Source organism: Mizuhopecten yessoensis, unplaced genomic scaffold, assembly GCF_002113885.1.
Source record: "Mizuhopecten yessoensis strain PY_sf001 unplaced genomic scaffold, ASM211388v2 scaffold6443, whole genome shotgun sequence".
NCBI classification, from domain to species: domain Eukaryota; kingdom Metazoa; phylum Mollusca; class Bivalvia; order Pectinida; family Pectinidae; genus Mizuhopecten; species Mizuhopecten yessoensis.
This window is the reverse complement of record NW_018406552.1, coordinates 1088341-1112736: the sequence shown is the minus strand read 5'-3', so window position 1 is coordinate 1112736 and position 24396 is coordinate 1088341. Positions and strand designations below refer to the sequence as shown.

General features: G+C 35.9%; 2 protein-coding genes and 1 long non-coding RNA gene across 7 annotated transcripts in view; 1 reads left to right on the top strand and 2 right to left on the bottom strand.

The window, feature by feature from the left end:
- Window positions 1-2844, bottom strand: part of LOC110452178 (tetratricopeptide repeat protein 39C-like) — a 28197-nt gene extending 25353 nt beyond the window's left edge. For both annotated transcript variants that reach the window (XR_002463153.1, XM_021500544.1), the window contains exon 1: window positions 2619-2844. Coding sequence is in view for 1 of the 2 variants with exons in the window: in XM_021500544.1 (XP_021356219.1) it covers window positions 2619-2767 (149 nt within the window). In the remaining variant the exon portion in view is untranslated. The remainder of the gene's footprint in view (window positions 1-2618) is intronic.
- Window positions 2845-3066: 222 nt separating this feature from the next.
- Window positions 3067-7648, top strand: LOC110452177. 3 transcript variants are annotated; one of them, XR_002463150.1, is made up of 3 exons: window positions 3067-3130; window positions 5484-5775; window positions 6857-7648. It is a non-coding gene; the product is annotated as an uncharacterized LOC110452177 (long non-coding RNA). The 3 variants fall into 3 exon arrangements; XR_002463151.1 differs by lacking the exon at window positions 3067-3130 and adding an exon at window positions 3137-3236; XR_002463152.1 differs by lacking the exon at window positions 3067-3130 and adding an exon at window positions 3137-3272.
- Window positions 7649-10724: 3076 nt separating this feature from the next.
- The window catches only part of LOC110452175 (serine/threonine-protein kinase Nek5-like), a 78565-nt gene continuing 64893 nt past the window's right edge, over window positions 10725-24396 (bottom strand). For both annotated transcript variants that reach the window (XM_021500542.1, XM_021500543.1), the window contains 2 exons: window positions 17220-19890; window positions 10725-13364 (listed from right to left, as the gene is read on the bottom strand). In XM_021500542.1, the coding sequence (XP_021356217.1) occupies window positions 17239-19890 (2652 nt within the window). In that variant the 3' untranslated portion in view covers window positions 10725-13364; window positions 17220-17238. The remainder of the gene's footprint in view (window positions 13365-17219; window positions 19891-24396) is intronic.

Sequence of the window (24396 nt, the reverse complement as noted above, 5' to 3'; positions counted from 1 at the left end):
AAAGTTTTAAAACACTGACTGACAAGCTGTTTAAATTATTTTTCAAGACAATTATAATTCATGTAAAATAACGAAATTAACAGTATTGCGCTGTGTATGTAATGTTACAGCCCTAGAATACAGGTATTTCTGTGTATTGTTTGTTTTAAAGGATCTTATCTTGTACTAAGCTTTCAGTCTATGTTCAGGGCAAATCTTACTGTCACTGAGTAAATGGAAAATTTTCAAGTAGAAATACATACAATACATAATTTGAAGCACAAGAACCTTTATTTAATTAATCCTGAAATAAGTCACACGTTTTAGACAGTTTTTACTATATATATATATATAAAATCAAAGATCAGAAATGTATTTTCTAGAAGTGTCCTATTGATTTCTAGAAGTGTCCTATATATTAATTTATGGTTGAGATTTGGCAATTTAACTTTCAATTGGTTTCTACTTTCTACAACAATGACTAGGGTATATGTACCAGTATTCAATCCCAAAATAACACCTTAAGGCAGTTTACTTTGTTATTGTGAGCACAACGACGGGTAAATAAGGTCTAAAATCTGTCTACTAGTACACCACACACATATACACATGTTTACATAGCGGATTAAAGCACCCCATGCTATCAAGATATGAATTTCATGTTTGGGCTGAAAATAGCATTTTGTGATTAATATATATATATTACAATCGGCAATTTCTAAAAAAAGAATTGATACTAAATCAAAAGCTATAAATAGCACAAACTACCAGGTACTTTTTGCTGCCTTATCGGTGATAGTGTATGGTAATTATATGTTTTTGAAAATTGCATGATAAATAAGACAGCCAGGTAAAATTTCTAAATTATTTTTTCTCTCAATACCAGTAATAATGCCGGATGACTTCTGAAACATATGAGGCATAAATTGTATACCTGGCAATAGCCAAAAACATGGGGCCCTCAATCCACAAGGCACAGATCAACCATATGCATGGCCCCTCATCTCAAAACAGTGTTCAAGCCTGACGTTCAAGTAATCAGAGGTTAATATACCTTATTGACAGTTATGTTTTAAGTGGCAAGACACTTAAGTAAGTAACTAAGTATGCGAGTGTCGTGCATACTTGTAAAGATTTCCTGGGTTTTTTCGTCTTGATTTTTCATTTTCACATTTTGACCTTTGATTTACACGCATAAAATAATGACAATGTTGTATCAAGTATCCTCGTGTTATCGGTTTCCGCGCACTTAAGAAGCAGTCGCGATTTCGTACTCATATCGGCAGAAAACTGTTGAAATTGCGGATGACTGTCATACACATGTACACAATCTTAACTAATAGAAACAAAAAACTAGCAACATCAAAGAGTATTTCAAAAAAATCAGAACAATCATTTTTTTACAAATTTCTCCCGTCAGAAGTAGCCGTCAAATGTTTCCATGAGTTTATTTTTATTTAGTGTTCAAAGAAAGATAACTCGAATACGCTAAAAAGAAATTCTCCAGAGTGGCCTGCACAGACAAAAGCTTCGTTTGGAATAAAAAAAATATCTTTGATCATCAAATTAATTATCAAAACAACTTTTTAAAATTTCACAATTTTTATTGATTTTTCAATATGTCAGCTTGAACTAATTCATGTAATGTTTTAAATTTATTTCATTTATTAAGTTATAATAGAATATATGTTATTATTATTTTTGTGCAGTCTTATATAGGTTTTGGTTGATGGTAAGTTAAAATTGTGCCTCATTAATTCTGTTTAAAATTTTGAAAATTGGAAATTCATTGCATTTCAAGGTTTACGTTTCAATGCAAACAGTGTTGATGGATTACAAGAATGTCTCCTTCGCTCTTCGGAAGTGGAAAAAAATTGGCAAGGAGATGTGGCCTCATTTGCATGCAACATTTTCTAACATTTGTCAGACTACAAATTAAATAAGACCGGTTCATGAATGTATATCAATGCTTTTTCAGGTATGGGTTCATTTTGAGCAAGATAAAAAGTGTCTTAAGCAAAACTGCATATTTATGCTTGTTTTTTAATCAGTGATTACAGTAATTCTTATGTTTTCCGGACGAACTTCCGTTAATTTTTGTGTCAGTTTACAGACGATGGTTAAACGTCTAAAATATCCTTGTGTAGTGTCCAGCAGGCCACGTAGTTACGAGATATAGCAATAAAATGGCTGCGCGGGAATATATAACGCATGGAAACCTATCAACTGAAGATATCACAGTTGATATATTCAAATATGACACATAAACTACATACATGTCCTTTTCGGAAACATATATATATATTTTATTTAAAATAAAAGTACTTCACGTAGATCTGATGTTAGTGACTGTATAATGTTTGGTAATAATTATGAAGGGGAAACCCCATATCCTGATTTAGCATGGAAATGACAAATTGTCATGTGTCATTTCGACATTTGAGTGCAAAACGTTACAGTAACGTTATATATATTATATAAACATGGAATGTACTTAGCCATTTATACACAGTATCAGGTATAAAATGTAATGATAAAAAAACACAAAATCTCAATCCTTCATATATAATTAATTGTTTGAACTGTGAATCGAGAACGAAATGTATTTGACATAATTTATATTGGTGATAGGGACCTACTTGTATCTCTCGAACAGTGCTTGTGCCTCGTCAAACCCGTTATTCAACAGCATGTGCATGCCGTTCAAGGCTATCTCTGCTTCGTCCTGTCCGACCGTTTCGTCGCTTCCATTACTGTCTAAATCTGCGATGACGGGTTTCTCTGCCATTTTGTTTCTGTGGTGTCAATAGGAATGTTAGAAGGGTAGGCAGATCTCCTGTCAAATGTACGTATCCATCTTGTTTGTGAGGGTAACCCAAGAGACAGCACTTCCGGTTATCATTTCGCAATAACTATTTCCTCTCACAAGAACAAAGAGTGTTGAAGACTAAACAAACATCTTCACAGCAAAAATTATACTTGAAAAGAGTATTTCTTGAAATTCAATAAGTAAAGATATTTGCACGAAAACCTATTAATTACTAACTAATTGAAAAGTTTCCCCGTACAGCGCCCCTTTTCGGAACTCTCTGAGTTTGCATTCCGTATCCTCGGACTTTTACAATATTTAAGATAGCCTAGGAAAAAACGTGTAAGTATCGTTGGAAGAAGTCATTCTATGCTTTTTTGTGCATAAGAGGCTTCTGCCACTTTGACAACCTTCAGTGTGCTAGGGATGTAAGACCTTTCCTTTAGTGGTAAATTTGGAGATGGCCTAAAATTAGAGTAAACTGGTAGGACATGGCCTAATGAAACAAAGTTCAATTTACAAAGCCTGAAAACAGTCAACAGGGTCAAAAGAATCAGTTCTTCATCTCTTCTTCCCTATTGGTAAAAGGCCAGTCATTTTTGACGATAATGTCAGTTGCATATGTTAGGTGGACTACATTGCGTGAAAATATATACAGTCATTTTTTTAATTTTTAATTTTATAAAATGTTTTATTAAACATATGATATTCTGATGTACAGGAAGTGTTATTAAACGTTTTAGAAATTTAGATCGACATAAGGTAAACCCTCCTATAGTATTGTAGCGGAACTGGACTCACAGTTTCACTAAATAGCCTCACTCAGGGTCGATCATCTGCGAGCATGCATGTATGTGAATTGTTAGAGTTTATAAGATTCATCCAGAATTCGGAACCACAGTCCCAGGTTCGAACCCGAGTCTAGCTGTTACATTTTCTCTTTCTTTTCATTACTATATTATTTTTTGCCTTTTTTGTGATTTATTTACTTTTAAATATTGATAGCTTTTATAATCTGGACCGTATGTCACATGTAAACCTTCCTAAAATCCTTTAATATATCAAAAAATCTTCACTTCTGGCTCTAACAAAGTAATTAGAGGCTTCAGAATAGCACAAATGATTCAATACTATGATATATGCAATATAATTTATGTTTTAAATGTCTCACGTATTCAGAGAAAAAATCTCACTATTTTTGACCAAATCTCACTAAAAATAAACATTGATCTCACTATTTTGCACCTGAAAGTTATGGCATGTATGTTCTCCTGTTATAAAATTGGCGAGCTTGCCAACCTGAATCAAGTTTCAAGCATTGGGAGTATGCTAAGCAAAGGGATCGCGAACTTTGGTTATATAGATAGTTGTGTCTTTGGAGGCATGACTTACAAAAAGGAAGGAGGATTTGATGTAACCGAACTGCGGACCGGGTTGATCTTAGGTGACCTGAGGTAGCTCAATTGGTAGAACATCAGTCTAGAGTTCAGAGTGTTCCGGGTTCGAACCCCGGGCTGGCCATTACATTTGCCCTTTCTCCCTTTATAGTAGAATATAAATCATTATTGCATATAATGTGTAAATAGTGTATTGTGTTAGCAGTCATCAATCCATTGACTATATATATATAATCATGATGTCGCTGATAATTAGTAAGCGGATTCCTGGGGCCATACCGTATTGCTGGTGTAACAGGAAAAAGAGACAATGTAATGGCCTGGCTGGGGTTCCAATCCGGGACCCTCCAAACTCTAGACAGAGGCTAGCGCTCTACCAATTGAGCTACCTGGTTGCCGACGATCGACCCAGTCAAGGTCTGCTACACTGGAAAAGCTAGCTTGCTAGTAAGGCAGCAATTTTCCTTCAAAATCATTAGTTGTTACAATAGGAGTGAAAAAATTCATGGCCAGACCAGAGTTTGCACTCCTCTGAGCTCTAGACGGACACTAATAATTGAGCTACCTGGTTGCAGCGGAATGACCAAGTCTAGTTACACTACATTCCTCCATCCTTCTTCTCAGTCTTTGTCCCCGTAGACACACGAGAACCAGTATTTTCTGTTTCCGGGCAGTGCATGGCAAAGGAATATTAGGTTTCAAAAGAAACCTTCGGTCAATTCTCAGTACTGTAAAAAATTGTCATTAAGCCAATAAAATAGCATTTTTGGCATATCTGTTGAATTAACAGTACTTCATCAACATCAAAGTTTGCTTAACATTTACTCTTTGACTTAAGTTTATGAATAATATTAATAATATACAACAAAACACAATACATCTCCAGCACACACATGGGGAGATATTAGCCAGGTGGCATAGGACTAGTAGCTATAGTTAGCGCCTAATAAGGCATCTCCTGCAAATTCCTGAAAATTGTATTGATTAATGTATGTGCTAATTGTATAAATTGTATACATCTATGTACTGTTAAGTGCTTTAGAGTGGCTTATTCTAGCTAGATAGGGTTCTATATCAAATGTTGTATATTTTTTTTATAACTTTATGAAGCAGATTTCATTGCATAACCATGTTTGAATTTGGTGTAAGAACCAAATTCGTTTTGGTTAGGTAGGATTATGGAAACACAAGTGTTTTTAAAACAGACTTGTTCATGCATTTATAACTGTTCAGATCTTTAAATCACAAAAAAAATAACTGCAACCTCGAGCTCATTGTAGACTGTTTTAACATTAAAGTGCTGACACCATGGATACTGACCTATCAAAACAGCAGGAACACAGAACGTTGCTGCGAGAGCGCTTCCTTCGTGTGATGGCCACCACAGTTGGACAAGATGCCTTCATCAAAATGCATGAGAAGACAAATGTATCATGCAAGCTTGGTCCTGTTGACCTTGACATCCAGCACATCCAGGTCACTGACCTCCTGACCCCCATGGGCACGGTTCCAAATGCCATTTTGCGGACCTCCGACATGTTTGGTATCCGTGTAGACAACCTAAAGCTTGACCAATCATGATCAGACACCGTAAGTTATAGTGATATAGGGTATAGGAAGGAATTCAGGTTTATGTTGTGTTGCTTAACTCATTCACCCCTGAAATTTCATAATGAACTATTCCAACCTTTGAATTGGAAGAGTTCAAATGCATCTGCGGGGATAAATGAGTAAAGATAAAGGGTACCAACAAATTAAACTATATTATTACCACTGTCACTATTGGGAGATATTTCTAGTCCTTTCAAAGGAAGTATTGAAAAAGTTCCCACACATTTTACAGAATAGTGTTGTGTGAAATTCAAATATTTACAAATAGAAATAAAAATAAGAAAACAAAAGAAATAAGGACTTTTACATTTCATCAAAATGAGTATCTAATTGATGGGCTGCAAATTTAAAGCCTATGAAAAAACAACATTGAAAGATACATAATTTGACACAGGAAGTTACTCGATTAAGCAAGGGAAAACACCTTTTGGTTGTTTTATCTATTATATATATATATAGAAAGAGTATTCCAAGTTACAAAAGTTCTTGTGTGGAACTCTTCTTCACAATATTAGCTAATGCAGTAATACAATTTACCTTAATGGACTTCATTATTATAGAGCAAACCTCCAAGTCCCCAAACCCACATTTGAGTCCAAGCTGGACATAGCTTGATAGGGAAAAGCCACTTCTTTTCCTCAAACGAAATATTGTTTAGAAATTGGAGAAATTAAATGTTATCCAGTAAACAGGCTGGATAGCAGGACAACCAGAATAGTGTTCAACTGTTAGCAGGAGTAACAGTGCTTATGCGTAGCAAAAATTACAGTAGATTATCTCCCCTTATTATAATTTATGAATGAATATAACATGAGGTTTCAATGTTAAAAACAAATTCTGGAAACTTTCATCTAAATCAATCCATTGGTAAGTTGTTATAATTTCACATTATATATGCCATTGATCTGACAAGGAATTGGTGGTAAAACATCAATATCATATTACCGTAACAACAAAGAAATAATAACTATCAGTTTCCAATTTTATTGCATGTCCTACATTAGCTAAACCTGTATGGCTTAATCAGGCTTATGTATCTAAGAATGTTTATTTGTTTCAGTTACAGACCAGCTGCTGTGATGCAAGGAACTTTCAAGATACAGCTGAATGTACACCAGTGTAGGCTACAGTGATGGTATCTAGACCCGCTATCCAGATACAGCCAGAGTTATAATTACAGCATGCGAGATATACAGTGATGGAATCTAGTACAAGAAAATTGCAATCAGTCAAAGTAAAAATTAAAGGCATGTGAGCTATACAGAGAGAGTATCAGCTAGTGGAAACATAATGCTGTCAGATACAGCCAGAGTAACATTGTTACAATTACAGCATGTGAGATACAGAGAGAGTATCAGCTAGTGGAAACATAATGCTGACAGATACAGCCAGAGTAACATTGTTACAATTACAGCATGTGAAATACAGTGATGAAATCCAGTACATTAAGAAACTTGCTCTCAGTCAAAGTAACAATTAAAGGCATGCGAGCTACCGAGTTTCAACTAATGGTGTCAGATATACAGCCGGAGTAACAATTCTAGTGATTTAAGCTATAGTGCCAGCATCTAGTAAGGAGAATGGCTATGAGCCAAGTAAAGCAGTAAGTTACAATATCAGTAAACTAGTAGTTGTGTCATTAGTGGAACACACTGCTATCGGGTACAGCCGAAGTAACTGTCACAGTCGGGTGAGCTACAGTGATTGAATTTAGTACAACACACTTAATACATGTATAAGATATGGTCGATTTACACTGTCTATATTACATTAGAGAGAGCCCATCTCCTTCTGCTATATGGAATGTTGGAAATACAATTTACGCAAGTTAAATGTATTTTAAGAATCAAAATCAGTGTTTGTTCTTTTTCTTTCTAATATCTCCTTACTATCACTTAAAACTGGAACTATGCAACGGAAACTGTTTTTCTGGTGTGCCTATAGGCTTAATAAATTGTTTATGTTAAGAAAATCATACTAATAGGCACTTTTATTAAGAAAAAATCAAGAAAAAGCAACAACAACAATCTATAACTGTTCTGAGTGTAATAATGCAACAGATCTAGAGCCAGACCAGGTTTCAAACCACTCTAACCAGTTAAGTTACCTGGTCAGCTGTAGTACCCTGGCCCAGTCGTGCTGCGGGTTTATTAACTCCCCTGGGATGAGGTGCCAGTAAACTAACGGTATGGTACAGTGTCTGTCGTCTGTCTGACAACCCTTTTCTCTGAAGAACTTTTTGAATACTGAAAGACCTTTGGTACTGATATTTGGTCAGAAGTACACTTGAATGGACTGCTTCAACTTTCCTTAAATAAATTACCATGACCTACTTCATCTGAATGACTGTTGATGTTTGGCCAGTTGCATACTATAATGGAGTGCTATAAAGTTTCCTTAAATACATGAACCCGACATACAGTACTTTCAAGGTCAATAGGGTCAAATTCCTTCTGAATAGCCAAGAGGTCAAAGTTGATATTTGGCCAGTAGCATGCTTGCAGAAAAAAAGTTGCCTCAAATAAACGACCTTGACAGACTTTCTAGGTCACAGGGGTCAAATATGTGAAAGCCTTTGAAAAACTTCTGAAATAACCAAGAGTCCCAGGGTGATGGAATTTGGAAAGTAGCATGTTAGGATGGAATGCTTAAAGGCTATATCCTCGAAAATGTTTTTTTGCAGTCAATGAGGTCAATTGTGTAGAAAAAATGTCTAGAACTTAGTCTGAATAACCAAGAATCAAAGGTTAATGATATTTGGCCTATAGCGTGCTTCAAAAAGCTTGAAAAATCTTCGTTTAAATCTTGGGGAATCTCATTGAAACTCCGTGTCTTCTGCTATTAGTAGTCTGTAAAGAATTTCCCGTCTTACATACAAAAAGGCCAAATAACTATACAGCTCTTCTTTTACCAGGACCTTTCGTACTAGATATAAAGACCACTATTCTGGAATGTTCTCTATAGACAGTTGGTTGGTTGTGATGACCAATGTGTGGATGGTTTCCAGCTAGAGGTACTGTAATCGTAGAAACTCAGATTTATTGAATCTATACCCATCACCTATGCAAACATTTCCACACCAGATTCAGTTTAAAGAGTCGCAATGCAAACATTTACCAGAGCCTGTAAGATGCATTCTCTGCTGCCAAGCTCATTCTCTGTACAGCATTCCACCTTTGTCTCCTTGTGATTCTCAGTTGTCTGAATACCTGGGCAGGGAATCCTCTGCTTTAAACCTCCAACAGGAAACAAAACACACCAGCCTTTCTTTCTGCATTGTTATATATGCTCTTTTGCTTCCTTCCTGTTGAGAAACCTTTACCTCGGGGCTCCGTGAATTCCACCAAAACATATCCAGAAGTTAATGACTTCTTGTTAACCGAAAGGCCTAGGGTGATGATATTTGGCCAGTAGCTTGCTGGGATGAAGAGCTGACAAGTTTGTTCAAATAAATGTCCTTAACCAACTTTCAAGATAACTGGGTTCAAATCTGTTAAATTCTTTAAACCAAAACCCCAAAGTGTTACAATCAGCTCAATAGAATGCTGGGATTAAAGTGCTACAATGTTTGTACAAATGTGTGACCTTGACACACTTCCAAGGTCACAAGTAAGTTTCTTTTGCTCTTTAGATTATGAAGATGACATATTAGATCTAAATGTTATTTAGATTTCTGAGATTTGACAGATTTCTGCCAGCTGCCCTTGGACTTCTAACAGTTTGATTATCAGTATCTCTCATTAATTCCAGCTTTCCTAAATTCAACATGCAAGTTCCTATTCCGTCTTTTCGTATTGCAGAGTTATCTTCTCTTGTGAGCAGGTATTGATTGTTACGTCATTTGTTTGTGAGAGTAACGTCATCAATTTTTGGGAAAATGACGAAATTTTCTCACACAAACCAATGACATAACAATCAATACCGCCTCACAAGAGAAGATAACTCTGCAATACGCAAAGACGGAATTGGTCCTTGTCAGTTCTATGGACGAGAAAACTTTTAAACTTACAAACAGACTGACAACTAAATTACTAAATGGTACCGGCATCTCAAATACAAGGCCCAATTAAAATTGCAGATATCTTAAGTCCAGTCTTGTGAAATTTTCTTTTGCTTCTTTAAAACTAGTAGAAGTATAGATACCTGGACCCGTATTCATGAAACCGTTCACATGCTCAAGCATTGATTCTGTGCTCAAACCTACTTTTTTGCAGCTGGCTTAAAATCATTTTACAAGGTCAAAAAGTCAAGTTTAAACATCGAAAATAGTATTCAGCCCCAAGACTCTCCCAAATTCTTCCAGACCATTGACAGAATGTAATTTTTCATTAATTTATCACTGGAATAAGAATTGGGCTTGAGCACAAAATCTGAATTTTAGTATGAGAATGGTTTAATGAATAAGGGCCCAGGACTCCAGGCTCAGTTAAATATTTTGTTTGTAAATTCTTTCACAACCTTTAACTCCTTGTATTATTTTTTGGAAGGATGACAGTGATTCGAAGTCGTGCTAGGCTGGCATGTAACACATGGTTTTCTGACAGTGTGAAGTTTTATATCGCAAAATATCAGGATATCTCTTTATTTAGCCAACCTAATCACATGGCTTTCCATTCAAGTAGTCATGTCGCAGTTTTAATCAATTCAGCTAGTGTTAAAGTGGAAGTTTTTGCGATGTGGAAACGGTCTCATTTTTGCGTAGTGCAAATTAGCCCAAATAATTTCTACAAAGGAATATAGATTTATAGATTACCCATGGATTATAGATCTTAGATATATAAATAGATTTCAGAAAAAATTGTCAACGCAGAATGTCTCGCAATGCGATCAGTCATAACGTGAATATTTTTACACGGGAAAGTTTCTATATTTTCAGTAAAAGGAAATGAAAAAGAAAGTTGATTCTCACAGAGATAAATATAAAACACTTGGTGGGCAATGAAACAGTTTTATTTATACACACATTTAATTTGCACATATTATGAAGTTATGTACATGATGATAGCATGCAGATTGAATAGCACCAATAAATTAGTTCCGTGTGTTTCTACCCCTGGAGTGAAATATACAACAAACATTAACCTGACTCTGTGAGGCCCCAACACAACCTTACTGGGGCCTAACATAATACAACCCCCTTCTGGGCCTCACATAATACAGTCCCCTTCTGGGCCTCACATAAATACACATACTACGTGACCGTGTGCAATAACTTCAAATGTATATTGTATAAAGTGATGGATTGAAAAAACGTTGTGCTGGGATTCATATGCATCCAATCAAATCAAGGTTTACATATATACTGTACTAGTATTCAACCAATCAGATCATGGTTCATATATTGAGTGTTAGATTCAACCAATGAGGTACTGGTTTACATGTGTACTGGTTGATTAATGTTTTATGAATTAGCATTAGATTCACTGATGAACAGACAATGTTATATAAGTGTATCTAACTTAACTAAAATTGAATATTTTCAGTCCATTATATCATAAAAATGCTTTTTTCTTTCAGAAATTTGTTAAAAAAATGTGACTGTAAAATGTTAAAAGAATAAATTCACATTTGATTTTATATCATTAAAATATTGCTATAATTTTCTGGAGAGTCTAACATTTAATAAATGCATGTGTACTTTTACAAAACCTATTGATACTTTATACCATGAAATAGCTTAACATCACATATATTACACAAGATCAAGATTCAGCAAGTCTGGTCTAATTTACTAGGGAAAGTCATGATCGCTAGGCTGTCTGCCATTCACCTGAACTTATTTAAAATACAAACGCTTTGAAGAAGTTGTTGTGGTTTGTTAAGAGTTATGAGTATTATTCCTTGTGCAAAAGACTACCGTAAGAGTATACAAAAGGAGGCAGTGATAAGATTGGGTGGAACAGTGAACATGGTAATAAATTAACTGAGCTTGACCTTCACTGTAGCAGGATATTACTCACAATGTACAACAAACATATAATTTGAAACATTTTGCCATTAAAAGTCTTATTTTGATACTCTCAAATCTATTTTTTTCAAATCTCTCTCACTGGGAGTCGTGATTTTGTCACTTCTTTCACAGAAAATGCTGAAATGACGAAAAAACAATTTCTGACAGCTTGTTTTGATTTTGAAGATTTTTCGTCAACATCACAAAGATTTTAGATGACCTTATGACTTACAACAAAACATTCAATAAAACGTACATTTTAAAAAAAAAATGATGAAGTTTCAAAAGCTAATCTGATCCAGCTTTAAAATCGGTGAACATCACAGCACACAGCATTTGTAAGTAGAGGAACGACAGACAAGGGACAATCCTAGCACGATTTGCATCCGAGAATAATCACCAACGCAACCATAGCGACTAGTCATATTTATAGTTACAGTGACATGCAGGTATTATCTCATTATTGCTCAGCTACAACCTCACCTATATCAAATATCGCAAATATAGACGTTGTAACAAATAATGTTGAACACTACTGCGACCTTGCAGTAAACATTAGTTTACATCTTGTTGGCGTACAGCATTGATACACATCTACTTCATAAACATTCCGTCCCTCTTGCCTCGCCATTCTGTGACAATTACGTACCTAAATGCATGTCACTATGGCAGCAGGCAAAGACAATTGCTCACAGCCATTAATGCATCCCATGTTTGCAAGCATGTCTCTCCGATACCAGTATACACGATATATATTGCACATTTTTTATAAGAAGGGGCAGTCTGTTTGTCACTCAATTCTTCACACATCTCACACTTCCGAGGCTTTTCACACCTATAGGGTCTGGCAAATTCTGTCCTTCGTTCTCCCGTCCTGTCATTGGCACTCGTACAGACAAAGACCAAAACATCTCAACTATCGATACATACTAAACCAGGAGACTATGGATCCATGGTCTAGGTATTTCAGTCCTAGCCTCAATACCTTACGTACCCTCACACAGCTGCTGTACCTGTTACTAGCAGGCATAGAGTGATCCATTCCACATATCAAACTTCCGACCATTGTTGGTCTTCATAGCAAACACAAGTCAGGTATTAAAGCCCTATTCTCACCTTACCAGCCATCATGGACAACTGGCAATTTTCTTTCGAATCAATGCTTGCTATTCCTGCCAGGAATCTGTCGCATGCAGGGAGAGATTATCTTAGCCGATGAAACACACATCCAGCTTACCACCGACACGAATCATACCAGCAGATTCTATATGGTAACAGTTTAGTGTGTTCAGTCAACCGTGACCATAGGCATCACACCAGCACTGCTGTGTAAACCGTGGACGAGGATTCACGCACGGTAGGTACGGTAACGGTTACAGGATATTCTTGGTCAATATAACTCTTGTCACAGTAGGATTCATCTGCTGAGGCTGTGAGAGCGTTCCCGGTCACCATCTTTTGATGTCTCTCCTTCTGGTTTAACTTGATATTTGTCAAAGACGCGATGTATCATGGCCTGCTTGAGGGTTAGTCTTTCAGTAGGGTCGTATTCAAGCATCTGATTGATGAGATCAAACAAGTCGCGATGATCAGGGTTTTCGGGGTCTCTAAGGTACCGCTGTTAGAAAGAACAAAACTTGCATTAGTTATGGAAAAACATTAAACAGCAGATAAACACTACAATGTACTTTATATATATAGATCTATGAAATTCAAAGCCAGCATAAAACGACTTGTTACAGATAGCCTCACGTCCGGCTCATTTTCTACATGACATAGATTATCAACCAATTGGTTTTTCTTCTGCACAAAACCCAAACCTTGTACCAATTTGTTAGTTTCAACTGGCACTGTGATCTTCCTTGAACCTGTCCAACTTCTTTTTAACTTCAGTTAGTTGGGATAAAGGTCAAATATGACAATACCGGGGGCAGTATAGTCTATGAAAGAGTTTGGATTGTGTGCAGAAAAAATCCAATTTGATATCAAGGTAATGATATCCCTGCATGAATATACATGTATGAATATTAAATTGATGTATTAGGGGGTAAAACCACATTAATAGGTACACAAGAACGTGTGCTGTAATACAAACGCATCCTATATTGAAAGCATTCTTTGTTCCAAATACTATCATACACAAAACTGTAACAATTAGGCTAAGTAAGATAAAATCTATGATTTAATTTTTCTGACAAAACATGGTCACCATATTAATTAAAAAATATTACTGAAAAGTAAAAAAACAAATTAAAAAAATCCAATTTTTTTTTCACATTTCAGGGCTGAAAAGCAATGGCATGGTTCAAACAGACTTGCCAGGGCAAAAAATAAGGCACATTTCCAACACTTTTGAGCAATTACCCAGCTCCAAGTTTAGAAAAAAATGGTAAAGATTGTTTTTAGTGTATGGATACTATTATAATTTATAAAGCTTGAAATCAAAATAAATGCAACAAACCCTTCTGGTAGATATGTTAATTATCTATAGTATACAATATTCCAGCAGAATTGTTGAGTCACATTTCTTATATTTGGCAAAAAGAAAAAAATCTTTGCTTTCAATTTGATAGTTCAAATTTTTGCATCATTATTTCTTTCCTGTCAGATCATATAGTTCAGAAAAACAATTGCAGATAAAGCAAAATCTTACATCATTTTTTAGAAAGGCCATTTTAGTTTATTTAATTTACTTTCTTTAAGAAATAGATTACATGATGATAGGGATAAAATCTCCTGGAAAATAAAAATGAAGGACACTTTCATCCAATTATTTTGTAGTTCCAACTTTTTTTTTAATCTTCTGTTATATATCTACTCACTAAACCATAACATACAAACATGCTGATGATATCTATTATACCATGTCAAAATGTCAAGTAATACACTTTATGTTTACCTCAGTTTATGTAAGTAAACAGGAGATAAGGAAACCAATTATTTAAATTAGGCAGTTCTTTCGTGTATATACAAACATTTGTTGACCGACATCTAATGTTTATTTCACCAATAAGCCAATCATAACTTGATCATTTCTGGATCCTGCAGCCAGTGTTCCTATTCTGCCAGTTTAACACAGATAAACTGTATACCAGGAAATCACTCCTAGTCAAACTTTCGTCCTTCGCCCATGAACAGAATTTGTGCGTCTAGTGTTTATTTTGCCCTTCACATCAAATTACTAAGTTTATTATATTGTTTACTTATATTGGCTGTAATGATAAATTTGCCCTCATTACAGATGGCGAAAATGGCGAGCATTAAACTGCTGTAAAAATTTCCTGGTATACAATATGTGGAAACGATATGTATACACATGCATGTGTGTACCCTCATTTAACAAACTCATCCAAAACCTGTGGCACAACCCTAATTTGTTTATTTACATTTGCAATACAATTAATGCTCAAACAAGTCAATAGCCCAGTAATACATAACCATAACCAATGGTAGTTATAGCCCACTCATACATAACTACTAACCAATGGAAATTGTTACATTATCCACTGGATTAGAATATGGTATAATGAATGGAGTATATTAAATTCTTTAATATCTTCTTTTTCTGTTTTGACACTTGCTCATTGGATATTTGATTAGTTTCCTTTTCTGTTTAATAATTTCTTCATTAGTGAATATCATAAATTTTCTTAAAGATAGCAATATTTAAATGGTGCTCCTATCATTGTATCTGCTATGTGAAGAAAGCCTTATAACCAAGGACCCAGGGGCTGCTGGCCAAGTCAAGTTCCAGACCGATGACATCTGTTTCAAAAGATGCTGTTTAAGTTTCTAAATCAGTAGGTTTTCACAGAATATCATGAGCCGTGATGTAACGCTTTATGCAAGACTCTTGCTGGTAATCCAATTAAATTAATATGTTTGCATTTTACCAGTCACTGTCAGAATTAATTCCACAATGCCAATTGGAAATCTCAGTTAAATCTAAGCTAAGTTAGTTGCAGTTAGATCTGTGGTTATACATACTACTTGTACATAATACATGCTTTCTGTTCCAAAATCCAGGAACTCGTGTCTCTATTGCCATCCTCAAGAGTCACACGCCATACTACGAGCAAAGCAGTCCATGCAAGACTGTCTCATATATAACTTCTTAAGCCAGTTAAGACAAAACAGAAACAGTCATTCAAGCCATTGCAGACGATCTAAATATAACAAGACATTCTGTCTAACGGGAAGTAGTTGTCCAAGCCATTGCAGACAAACTAAAGACACATTCACACAGCTTCTCTATCCATACATTATCCTGTAGACAGACACTTATAGAAATACAAGTTTCTTTTAATCTTTATAAATTATATTGAGCATATACAGCAACGAAAACTCTCAACCTGACTTTGTCCTTCTCAATCACACCTCCATACCACTAACGACTTTGTCCTTCTCAATCACACCTCCATACCACTAACGACTTTGTCCTTCTCAATCACACCTCCATACCACTAACGACTTTGTCCTTCTCAATCACACCTCAATACCACTAACGAGTAAGTATCTTTTCATTATGTAATCATGCTCTAACATGCATTTGTTTATGCTTTCTCTCATGATTACGACTTAGTTTTTTGTTTGTACGTTTTATTTTTTTTAACTTATATGTATTCAAATCAACTTATTAAATTCCTTCGCCACACCATATTAGATCACTGCATTCAAATCATGTCTGTTTTTCTCAATATAGGTTATATTTGTTCCAATTAGCTCACAATGACTATATATCATAATAGCTTTCCTTGGTTCCTTTGTCACAGCATGCTCTACCTATGTGAGTAATTTCTTGGTTCTTTTGCCTCATCATGCACACTGTAAATAAGCAATATATAAGTCATGCTTAGCTTTATCTATCTGACTAATCTGTTCTCGATTCCTATGCCTGACCATGCTTTACCTTTATATTAATTTGATGTTCTTTTCCTTGAACATTTACTTATGCCTCACAAATTAACCTATGACAAAAAAAATGTTTTTCATATTTCTATGTTCTTTGCCTCACTAATGAGAGAAATATTTTCTTTGTTCACTATTTTTTTAGTTTTTAGCTTCACAAATTTACCTGTGAGAGAAAAGATTTTAAGTTCCATATTTCTATGTCCTTTGCCTCACATGTGATAGAAATATCTTCTGTTCCATATTTTCCTCAAATCTTTGCTCTTTGAGAGAAATATTTTGTGTGCAATTTCAGCTTTGCCTCATACTTTCAAATAAAACATCTTTCGATTCATTGATTTACAAAGATTAATTTACCTAGGACAGAAAACGTTTTTAGTTCTCTTGCCTCACCATGCTCTATGTTAATAACGCTCTGTTCCAGTGCCACGTCATGCTTTACCATACATACCACTACTAAATCTCTCTATGATCTTGCCAATCCATGCTCTACCTATTGGACTTGTGCCATCTAAAACCATGCTATCAATACACACGCCATACCCAAGTAATGTAAAATATCAACCTTCTATATGTGGTCATTGTCATAGAGTCTCTGTTCCATTGGATGGATTTGATTGGCTGCCTCTATCCGGTGCTTGCGCTGCAAAGACCGGATCGCGTTCAACTGTGTTATCACAACCAGAAGGCAATATGGCTGACAAACAATCGTTAGCACTCGAGTTACCTCCCCCTGAATTAGTCCTATGAATATTCTGAATGGTTTTGGGATCTGGAAAGGAGGGTGAGTCGAGGTCACTGATCACAGGACTGGTCGCGCCCTTCCCTATGAATATATTACTAACAGCAATCCCAGAAGGCAAAGGAGAAGCATGAACCCGAGGCGGTTGATGTAGCACCAGCTCATCTTCTGCAGCATTTGGATCGGGATCAGGGTCGAGGCCCACTTCAGATAAAAAACACTGATCTTGTGAGGTTGCTTGCTTCTTGCTCCGTTTCCTGTGTGCACGTTTGGCAGTTTTCTTCTGTGCTTTGACCTGGGCCTCCTCAACTTTAGCCTGAGTGTCGCTGTCCAAGGGGGCATCTGAGAGAACAGCAGTGTAGGCCACAATGGGCGGTTTCTGTATGGGGGATGGCTCCAGTACCATGGTTTGTGTCGGCAAGGTAACCATATTACTTACGTCAGTGGGATCGTACACCATTGCAGCTGACTGCTCTAGTACTACGGTCACTGTGTCGGTTGTTGGGTCGGTAACTGCGATTACTGGACTGGGATTGGTCACTACAATGACTGGCTCGGGGATGACCACTGATATCACAGGTCCTGCAGGATTCATCTCTACAATGGTTTCGACGGTGTCTCTGACTGCCTCCTGCTCACAGTCAGCACCTTGGGATAAAAAACCTTGCTGTAATTCTTTGTCCGACTCTGTCTGGCTGGAACCCTGTTCTACATTAGCAACTCCTCCCACTGAACAATTCTTTTCAGTTTCACATACAGCATTTGTCTCACTTTCTCTTTGAATGTTGTTTGGATTGTTTTCGAATGGAAAAGCACTGGCTCCTGATTGGCTGCAGGCAGTGTCGGGGGCCTCAGCAGAGGATGGAACCTCTACAATTGGGCTGATTGGCTGGTGCTGTTTCGAATGCATGAAGGTGGCAGGTGTGAAGGTCTGGCTTAGTAACAACTTAAGTGGATCATTTTCTAACTGCTTCTCCTTCTTTTCAACTGGAATCTTCTCTGGCTCTGACCTTGACCTTTCAGCCACCTCCGCTTTGAGATCATGTATTGGCCCTTTGACGGGTCCCTCCGGTTCTGCTTTCTGCTGGTGATTGAGTTCGGACTTAGACCTATCTGTAGATATAGGCTTAGCCAGAGCTAGTTTGAGCAGTTGGTATGCTGACAGTTGTTTCTCTTCCTTTTTAGTGGCTGGCTCTGCCTCTGGTTCTTCCTCCCACGGAACATGTCCAGACTTCCTGCGATCCCCTCCTCCCCGCTCTCTCCGTCGACGTTGTAGACGTTCAGCCACTGTCTCTTCTGGGTCGAATCCAGGTGATTCACCTCGCTCCGAAATGGATGTCTTTCTGCTAGTCGATTCATCGAAACTATCAAAGCTAACAGGTTTTTCTAACTTGTGATGTGTACTGGGTTCATCCTTGTGCGAGTTCCTGTCTTCAGATCCGAACATCTGACGCCAGGTTCTGATAGCTGACCCTTTGTCCATCTGTGACGGAGATGTGGGTTTGACCTGTAACCTTTCAGGTGAAGGTTGCTGGGGTTCTGAAACTTTCTCCTCTACCTGAGTTGGCTGTTCTTCCTCCATGTTCTCCTCCTCCATTCTCTGTCGCCATGACCTCCTACGACTGAAGGCATCATATGACTTTGGTTGCTCGGTAGCAGGTACCACCTCTTTTTCCTTCTTAGGTAGTTCTAGTTCTAAATGCTCTGGTTCAGCAACCTCCAACTCCTTCTTCTGTCTCCATGCTTTGATGCTGAGCACTTCTGGCTCAGGTGCCATGGCAACATCTATCTTTGAACTTGCCTCCTCAGGTGGATTGGAGACATTATCTTCGTTCTTGGATTTCTCTTTCTCGTTTGCCATTTCCATCTCAAGTTTGAGACGCCAGGATCGTGGCTTGTTGGGATCCTTGGGAGGAGACATTTTTGCTTGTGCTTCTGCAGCCTTTCTTTTCCTTTCCTTATAAGTTATATATCCACTTGTTTTTTCTGGCTGTACCTTAATTGGAGTTTTCTCTTTCTTGGGAACTTTTTCAATCACCTCAGGACCTTTTTCAGTCACCTCAGGAACTTTTTCTATAACCTTGGGAACATTTTCTTCTACTGTTTGTTCAACTTTTGCTGTATTCTGTGCCGTCTCTTGACTAGAACTTGTACTTTGATGGTTCTGTGCTGCCTCATCACCGTGGTTCATTTCTCCAGAATCTTCCCGAGATTTGGCGGCAGATCTTGACCTGCGCTCAGAAGATTCCCTCTCTGATCCATTCGCTGGGACTGTGAGCTCTGCCATCTTTCCATCTGGTAGAGGAGAGGATTTTTCCTTCTCTGCCAGTGCGTCCAGAGGATAACGGTTTGCATAATATTTCCGGCATGGAGCAAAGAAGGGATGGTTCATGGCTTCTCGTAATGTTATGCGTTCCTCTGGGATGTACTCGAGCATCATCTCAGTCAGTTCAATCAATTGCCGATGTTCCGGCCCCTTGTCTCGTAAATAATGCTGAAAAATAACCAGATGACAATATACTATAAGAAGTAGCCTCAGAACTTATTACTTTTTACGTCTTTTGAAATTAACACAAATTATTAAATATTTCACACAAGCTTTTATAAAAGATAATTTTAAGCTATTTTCAATAATTTTATGCAAAGATTTCCCTGTTTTGTAACATGTAAGTAGATATTCATAGGTAAATATAAAACCCTCATATAACAAAATATTGCTTAAAGCTTATAAACTAATTCCTTTTAGTTCATAGTGTAGCATAAAAATTCCCCAAATTCCTTACAATAGAATCACAGAACTTCTGTACTTCTTATAGTAATTCTTATCAATTTCCTTTCGTTCATTTCCAAGAAAATTCCCGATTGCCATAATTATACTGTGCAAGATCATAATGGTATCTTTAGCTCTCAAGTTCAAGGTCATATAAATTTTTAAAAAAAAATGCATATTGAACTGTTTTATCCAACATCCTTTGCAATCCAAGAAATAGGTATGATTCAGCAGTTTCAGAATACCTAGGTTTTCTTTGGTAGTTTTAATATAAACTTGAGTAACCGTTGAAATTCTGACTCGATATAATATCAGAATTCCCTTGTTCAAATATAGTTTTATTCAAATATTGTCTATGTTGCCCATTTTACACTAAAATAAAAATGTTTAACTCATGAATGACCTTGAACTTGTAAAAAGAACCCCATCTGACTTGAGGGCTATATAAATTGACAGACATTAGCCAGGGTAGCATCATAACTCTCACTAATGACACACATTAGCCAGGGTAGCACCATAACTCTCACTAATGACAGACATTAGCAGGGTTAGCAGTGTTACCTGTTACTAGTGACTTGCATTTATCATTCTTCCCAGTCTAAGAAAGATACTAACCATTGGAGTGGCCACTTCATCTACGCATATCATTAGTGTTACTTCGAGATGATCAAAACCATGCTTTTCTCCATCTAATTATCAAGAAAATAACCTTCAACGATGCACATATATCATTCCGGTCCAATGCAGAATTAGTAGGCATGCCAGCATAGCAAATCGCCGAGGAGGAGAAACGAGGAGAAACACCCGCACACAGACAATATCACACTCCATGTCCTGTCATCGTGTCCACTGCAGCTACAATCTTCTGGGTAGTGTTTTAACAAACAATCTAGAAACTGCTACTAAGAGCAGTTTCCTGTAAGCCTCTTTTGCAAAATATAGCTTTCTTTCCAAAACAAGTTTATATTACAAGCGATATAAACCTTGTGGATCAAAACCACTATATTTCAAAAGATCCAAATTTTATAAAAGCGGTGCCAAAATCTCAACCAAAACAAGACCTAGCTTTCACAAAATAAAATTTCAAACCATTCGTCACTCAAAGAAACAATCAACTGGATAGGCATACAACATTCAAAGGGGGATAACCCAAGGGCAAGAGTTTGAACTGTTAGTATGTGGAAAAGTTTGTTTTTAATGTGAAACGGAATTGTACAGGAGGATTTCCTGAATTGAAAATCTAAATGAATCTTAAAACAGTTTATTCCTATTTGTGAATGCCTTCCGAGGCGTTTCTGTAAAGACAATCTCACCTAACAAATTTGATGCTCTTCTAATTCCCCCCGTTGCACTGAATTTAAAAAGATTCACCTTTACAATCCTTAAAGAGAATGTTTGGTAGGCACCGACTCTCATGAGGCTTTTAAAAACACAATCGTGCTGAACTGTTGTGATTTGTGAATAAAAGCATGTTTCATTACCGGATTAGCTTTAATATGCTGAAATATGACAAATGAGTAAGGACTTGATGGACTTTTTGGAGGACAACAAATGTTTTTTTACCTTTACAGAGGCCTATTCATAAGCATTTGTACATCATTTATTTGGAGAAGTTTGATCAAATGACTTTTGCAGATCAAAACAAAGTTACTTCCAGATTACCTCGGACCAGTCCAGGTAAACGGCACCACATGAACAGCAGGTAGACTGGAGTAAACAGCATCACTGATATCACCCACAAGGGTGCCACAATTTTTAATTGCCAAATTCATCTATTGAAAGCTAATTAATTTCTTTAAATTTCCCTTGAATTTTTCATTCAGAACAAAGAGAATTTTCTATTCTTTGTCTATAAAGTTTTTCAAAGTGTAAAAATAGTTCATAACAACAGAACTTTTAACCCTTTCACCACTGTAAACCATAATGGACTCACCCATTTCAATGCATGGAAGAGTCTACTGAAGTTACATTTTCAACACTGTAGACCATAATGGACTCATCCAGATCAATGCATGGTAGAGTCTACTAAAGTTACATAGGGGTGAAAGGGTTAAACTTCACAACTAATAAATCTGAAACAGTGGCGAATGAGCACAAATCTTTCATGGGAATATTTCAGCCAGAATTATACTCCTGGTTAACCAGACCTTCCTGTAAATAGTGTCAATACATGTTTTTTCTATGCATCGAAACTGTCTTGATTGGCAATAATCATCAAGAGTCTGTATAAAGTATTCAGAACTCTAACTATAAAACAAAGAATGCTTTCAAATATGATGAATATATAAAACTTTCCTACAATACATTACATAAATGACAGATAGTGCTACAAGTGAAATTATCTATATATCGTTACTTTTGCATAATCACATAGGCATGTAATGTATGTGTGTATATATTTATATACAAAGACATGCATACACCACAATGAGCCAATAATAAAACCTAAAATCATAAAAATATATACTCCACATCAAACATTAAACTAACGATATACAGATTGTAAATCAAAAACACTGATATGTTTTATCATGTAGACAATGAAGAGCTAGACTGAAAAGCATAAGCATGGATACTTAACATCATGTAATATTAAATGCTAAGTTTGTTTTGAACATGAGCAGTAAATGAAAACTTGAAAATTGTTAGTTTTCAATTACTGTTTGTGTTTAAAACAAACTTAGCATTCTCCTTTATGAAATTCTGTCTTGCTGATAGTATAAGGATCAATACTATACCTGTTCTAAATGTCAGGGTCTAAATCTGTTAGAAAATCTACATATCAAATCTGAATCTATAAATAACTAACATCAAGCCTGAATCTATAAATAACCGACATTGATTCTAAATCTATAAATAATTTACATTAAGTCTGAATCTATAAATAACTTATATCAAGCCTGAATCTATAAATAATTTACATCAAGTCTGAATCTTTAAATATCTGACATCAAGTCTGAATCTATAAATAACTGACAAAGTCTGAATCTATAAATAATTTACATCAAGCCTGAATCTATAAATAATTGATATCAAGTCTGGATTTATAAATTACTGACATCAAGTCTGAATCTATAAATAACTGATATCAAGTCTGAATCTATAAATAAGTGAAATAAAGTCTGAATCTATAAATAACTGATATCAAGTCTGGATTTATAAATTACTGACATCAAGTCTGAATCTATAAATAACTGATATCAAGTCTGAATCTATAAATAAGTGACATAAAGTCTGAATCTATAAATAACTGATATCAAGTTTGGATTTATAAATTACTGACATCAAGTCTGAATCTATAAATAACTGAGATCAAGTCTGAATCTATAAATTACTGATACTCAAATCTGAATCTATTATATATATAAATAACTGACAAAGTTTGAATCTATAAATAACTGATATCAAGTCTGAATCTATAAATAACTGATATATTGAATCTATAAATAACGGACATAAAGCCTGAATCTATAAATAATCTACATGAAGTATGAATCTATAAATAACTGACAAAGTTTGAATCTATAAATAATTTACATCAAGCCTGAATCTATAAATAACAGAGATCAAGTCTGAATTTATAAATTACTGATACTCAAGTCTGAATCTATTATATATATAAATAACAGACATTGAGTCTTAATCTATAAATTATAAATGTGAATCTATTAATCACAAAGAGATGTCTTATTCTTTTAAGTAGAAACAGATTTTAGATTTAAAAAAAGTTTCATTCCATGTTATTTTTTATATACACTGTCCAATTAAAAATCTTTCAGGATATCACAAATGTAATCAAATTTACAGTAAATAGATCACGAATCCATCCTTACAATTCTAGAAAGCTTTTTATATATAATTTTAGAAATAGGTTTGCTTTTACACTCGTAAATATAAAGTTAAATGATGGGGAAGTGTGATACTAGTATAATTGATATTGGTAGTATTGACTATTGTCTCTCCAGGCTAGCTATATCTGGTACTGGTTGTATATATTCCATATTGACTATTGTCTCTCCAGGCTAGCTATATCTGGTACTGGTTGTATATATTCCATATTGACTATTGTCTCTCCAGGCTAGCTATATCTGGTACTGGTTGTATATATTCCATATTGACTATTGTCTCTCCAGGCTAGCTATATCTGGTACTGGTTGTATATATTCCATATTGACTATTGTCTCTCCAGGCTAGCTATATCTGGTACTGGTTGTATATATTCCATATTGA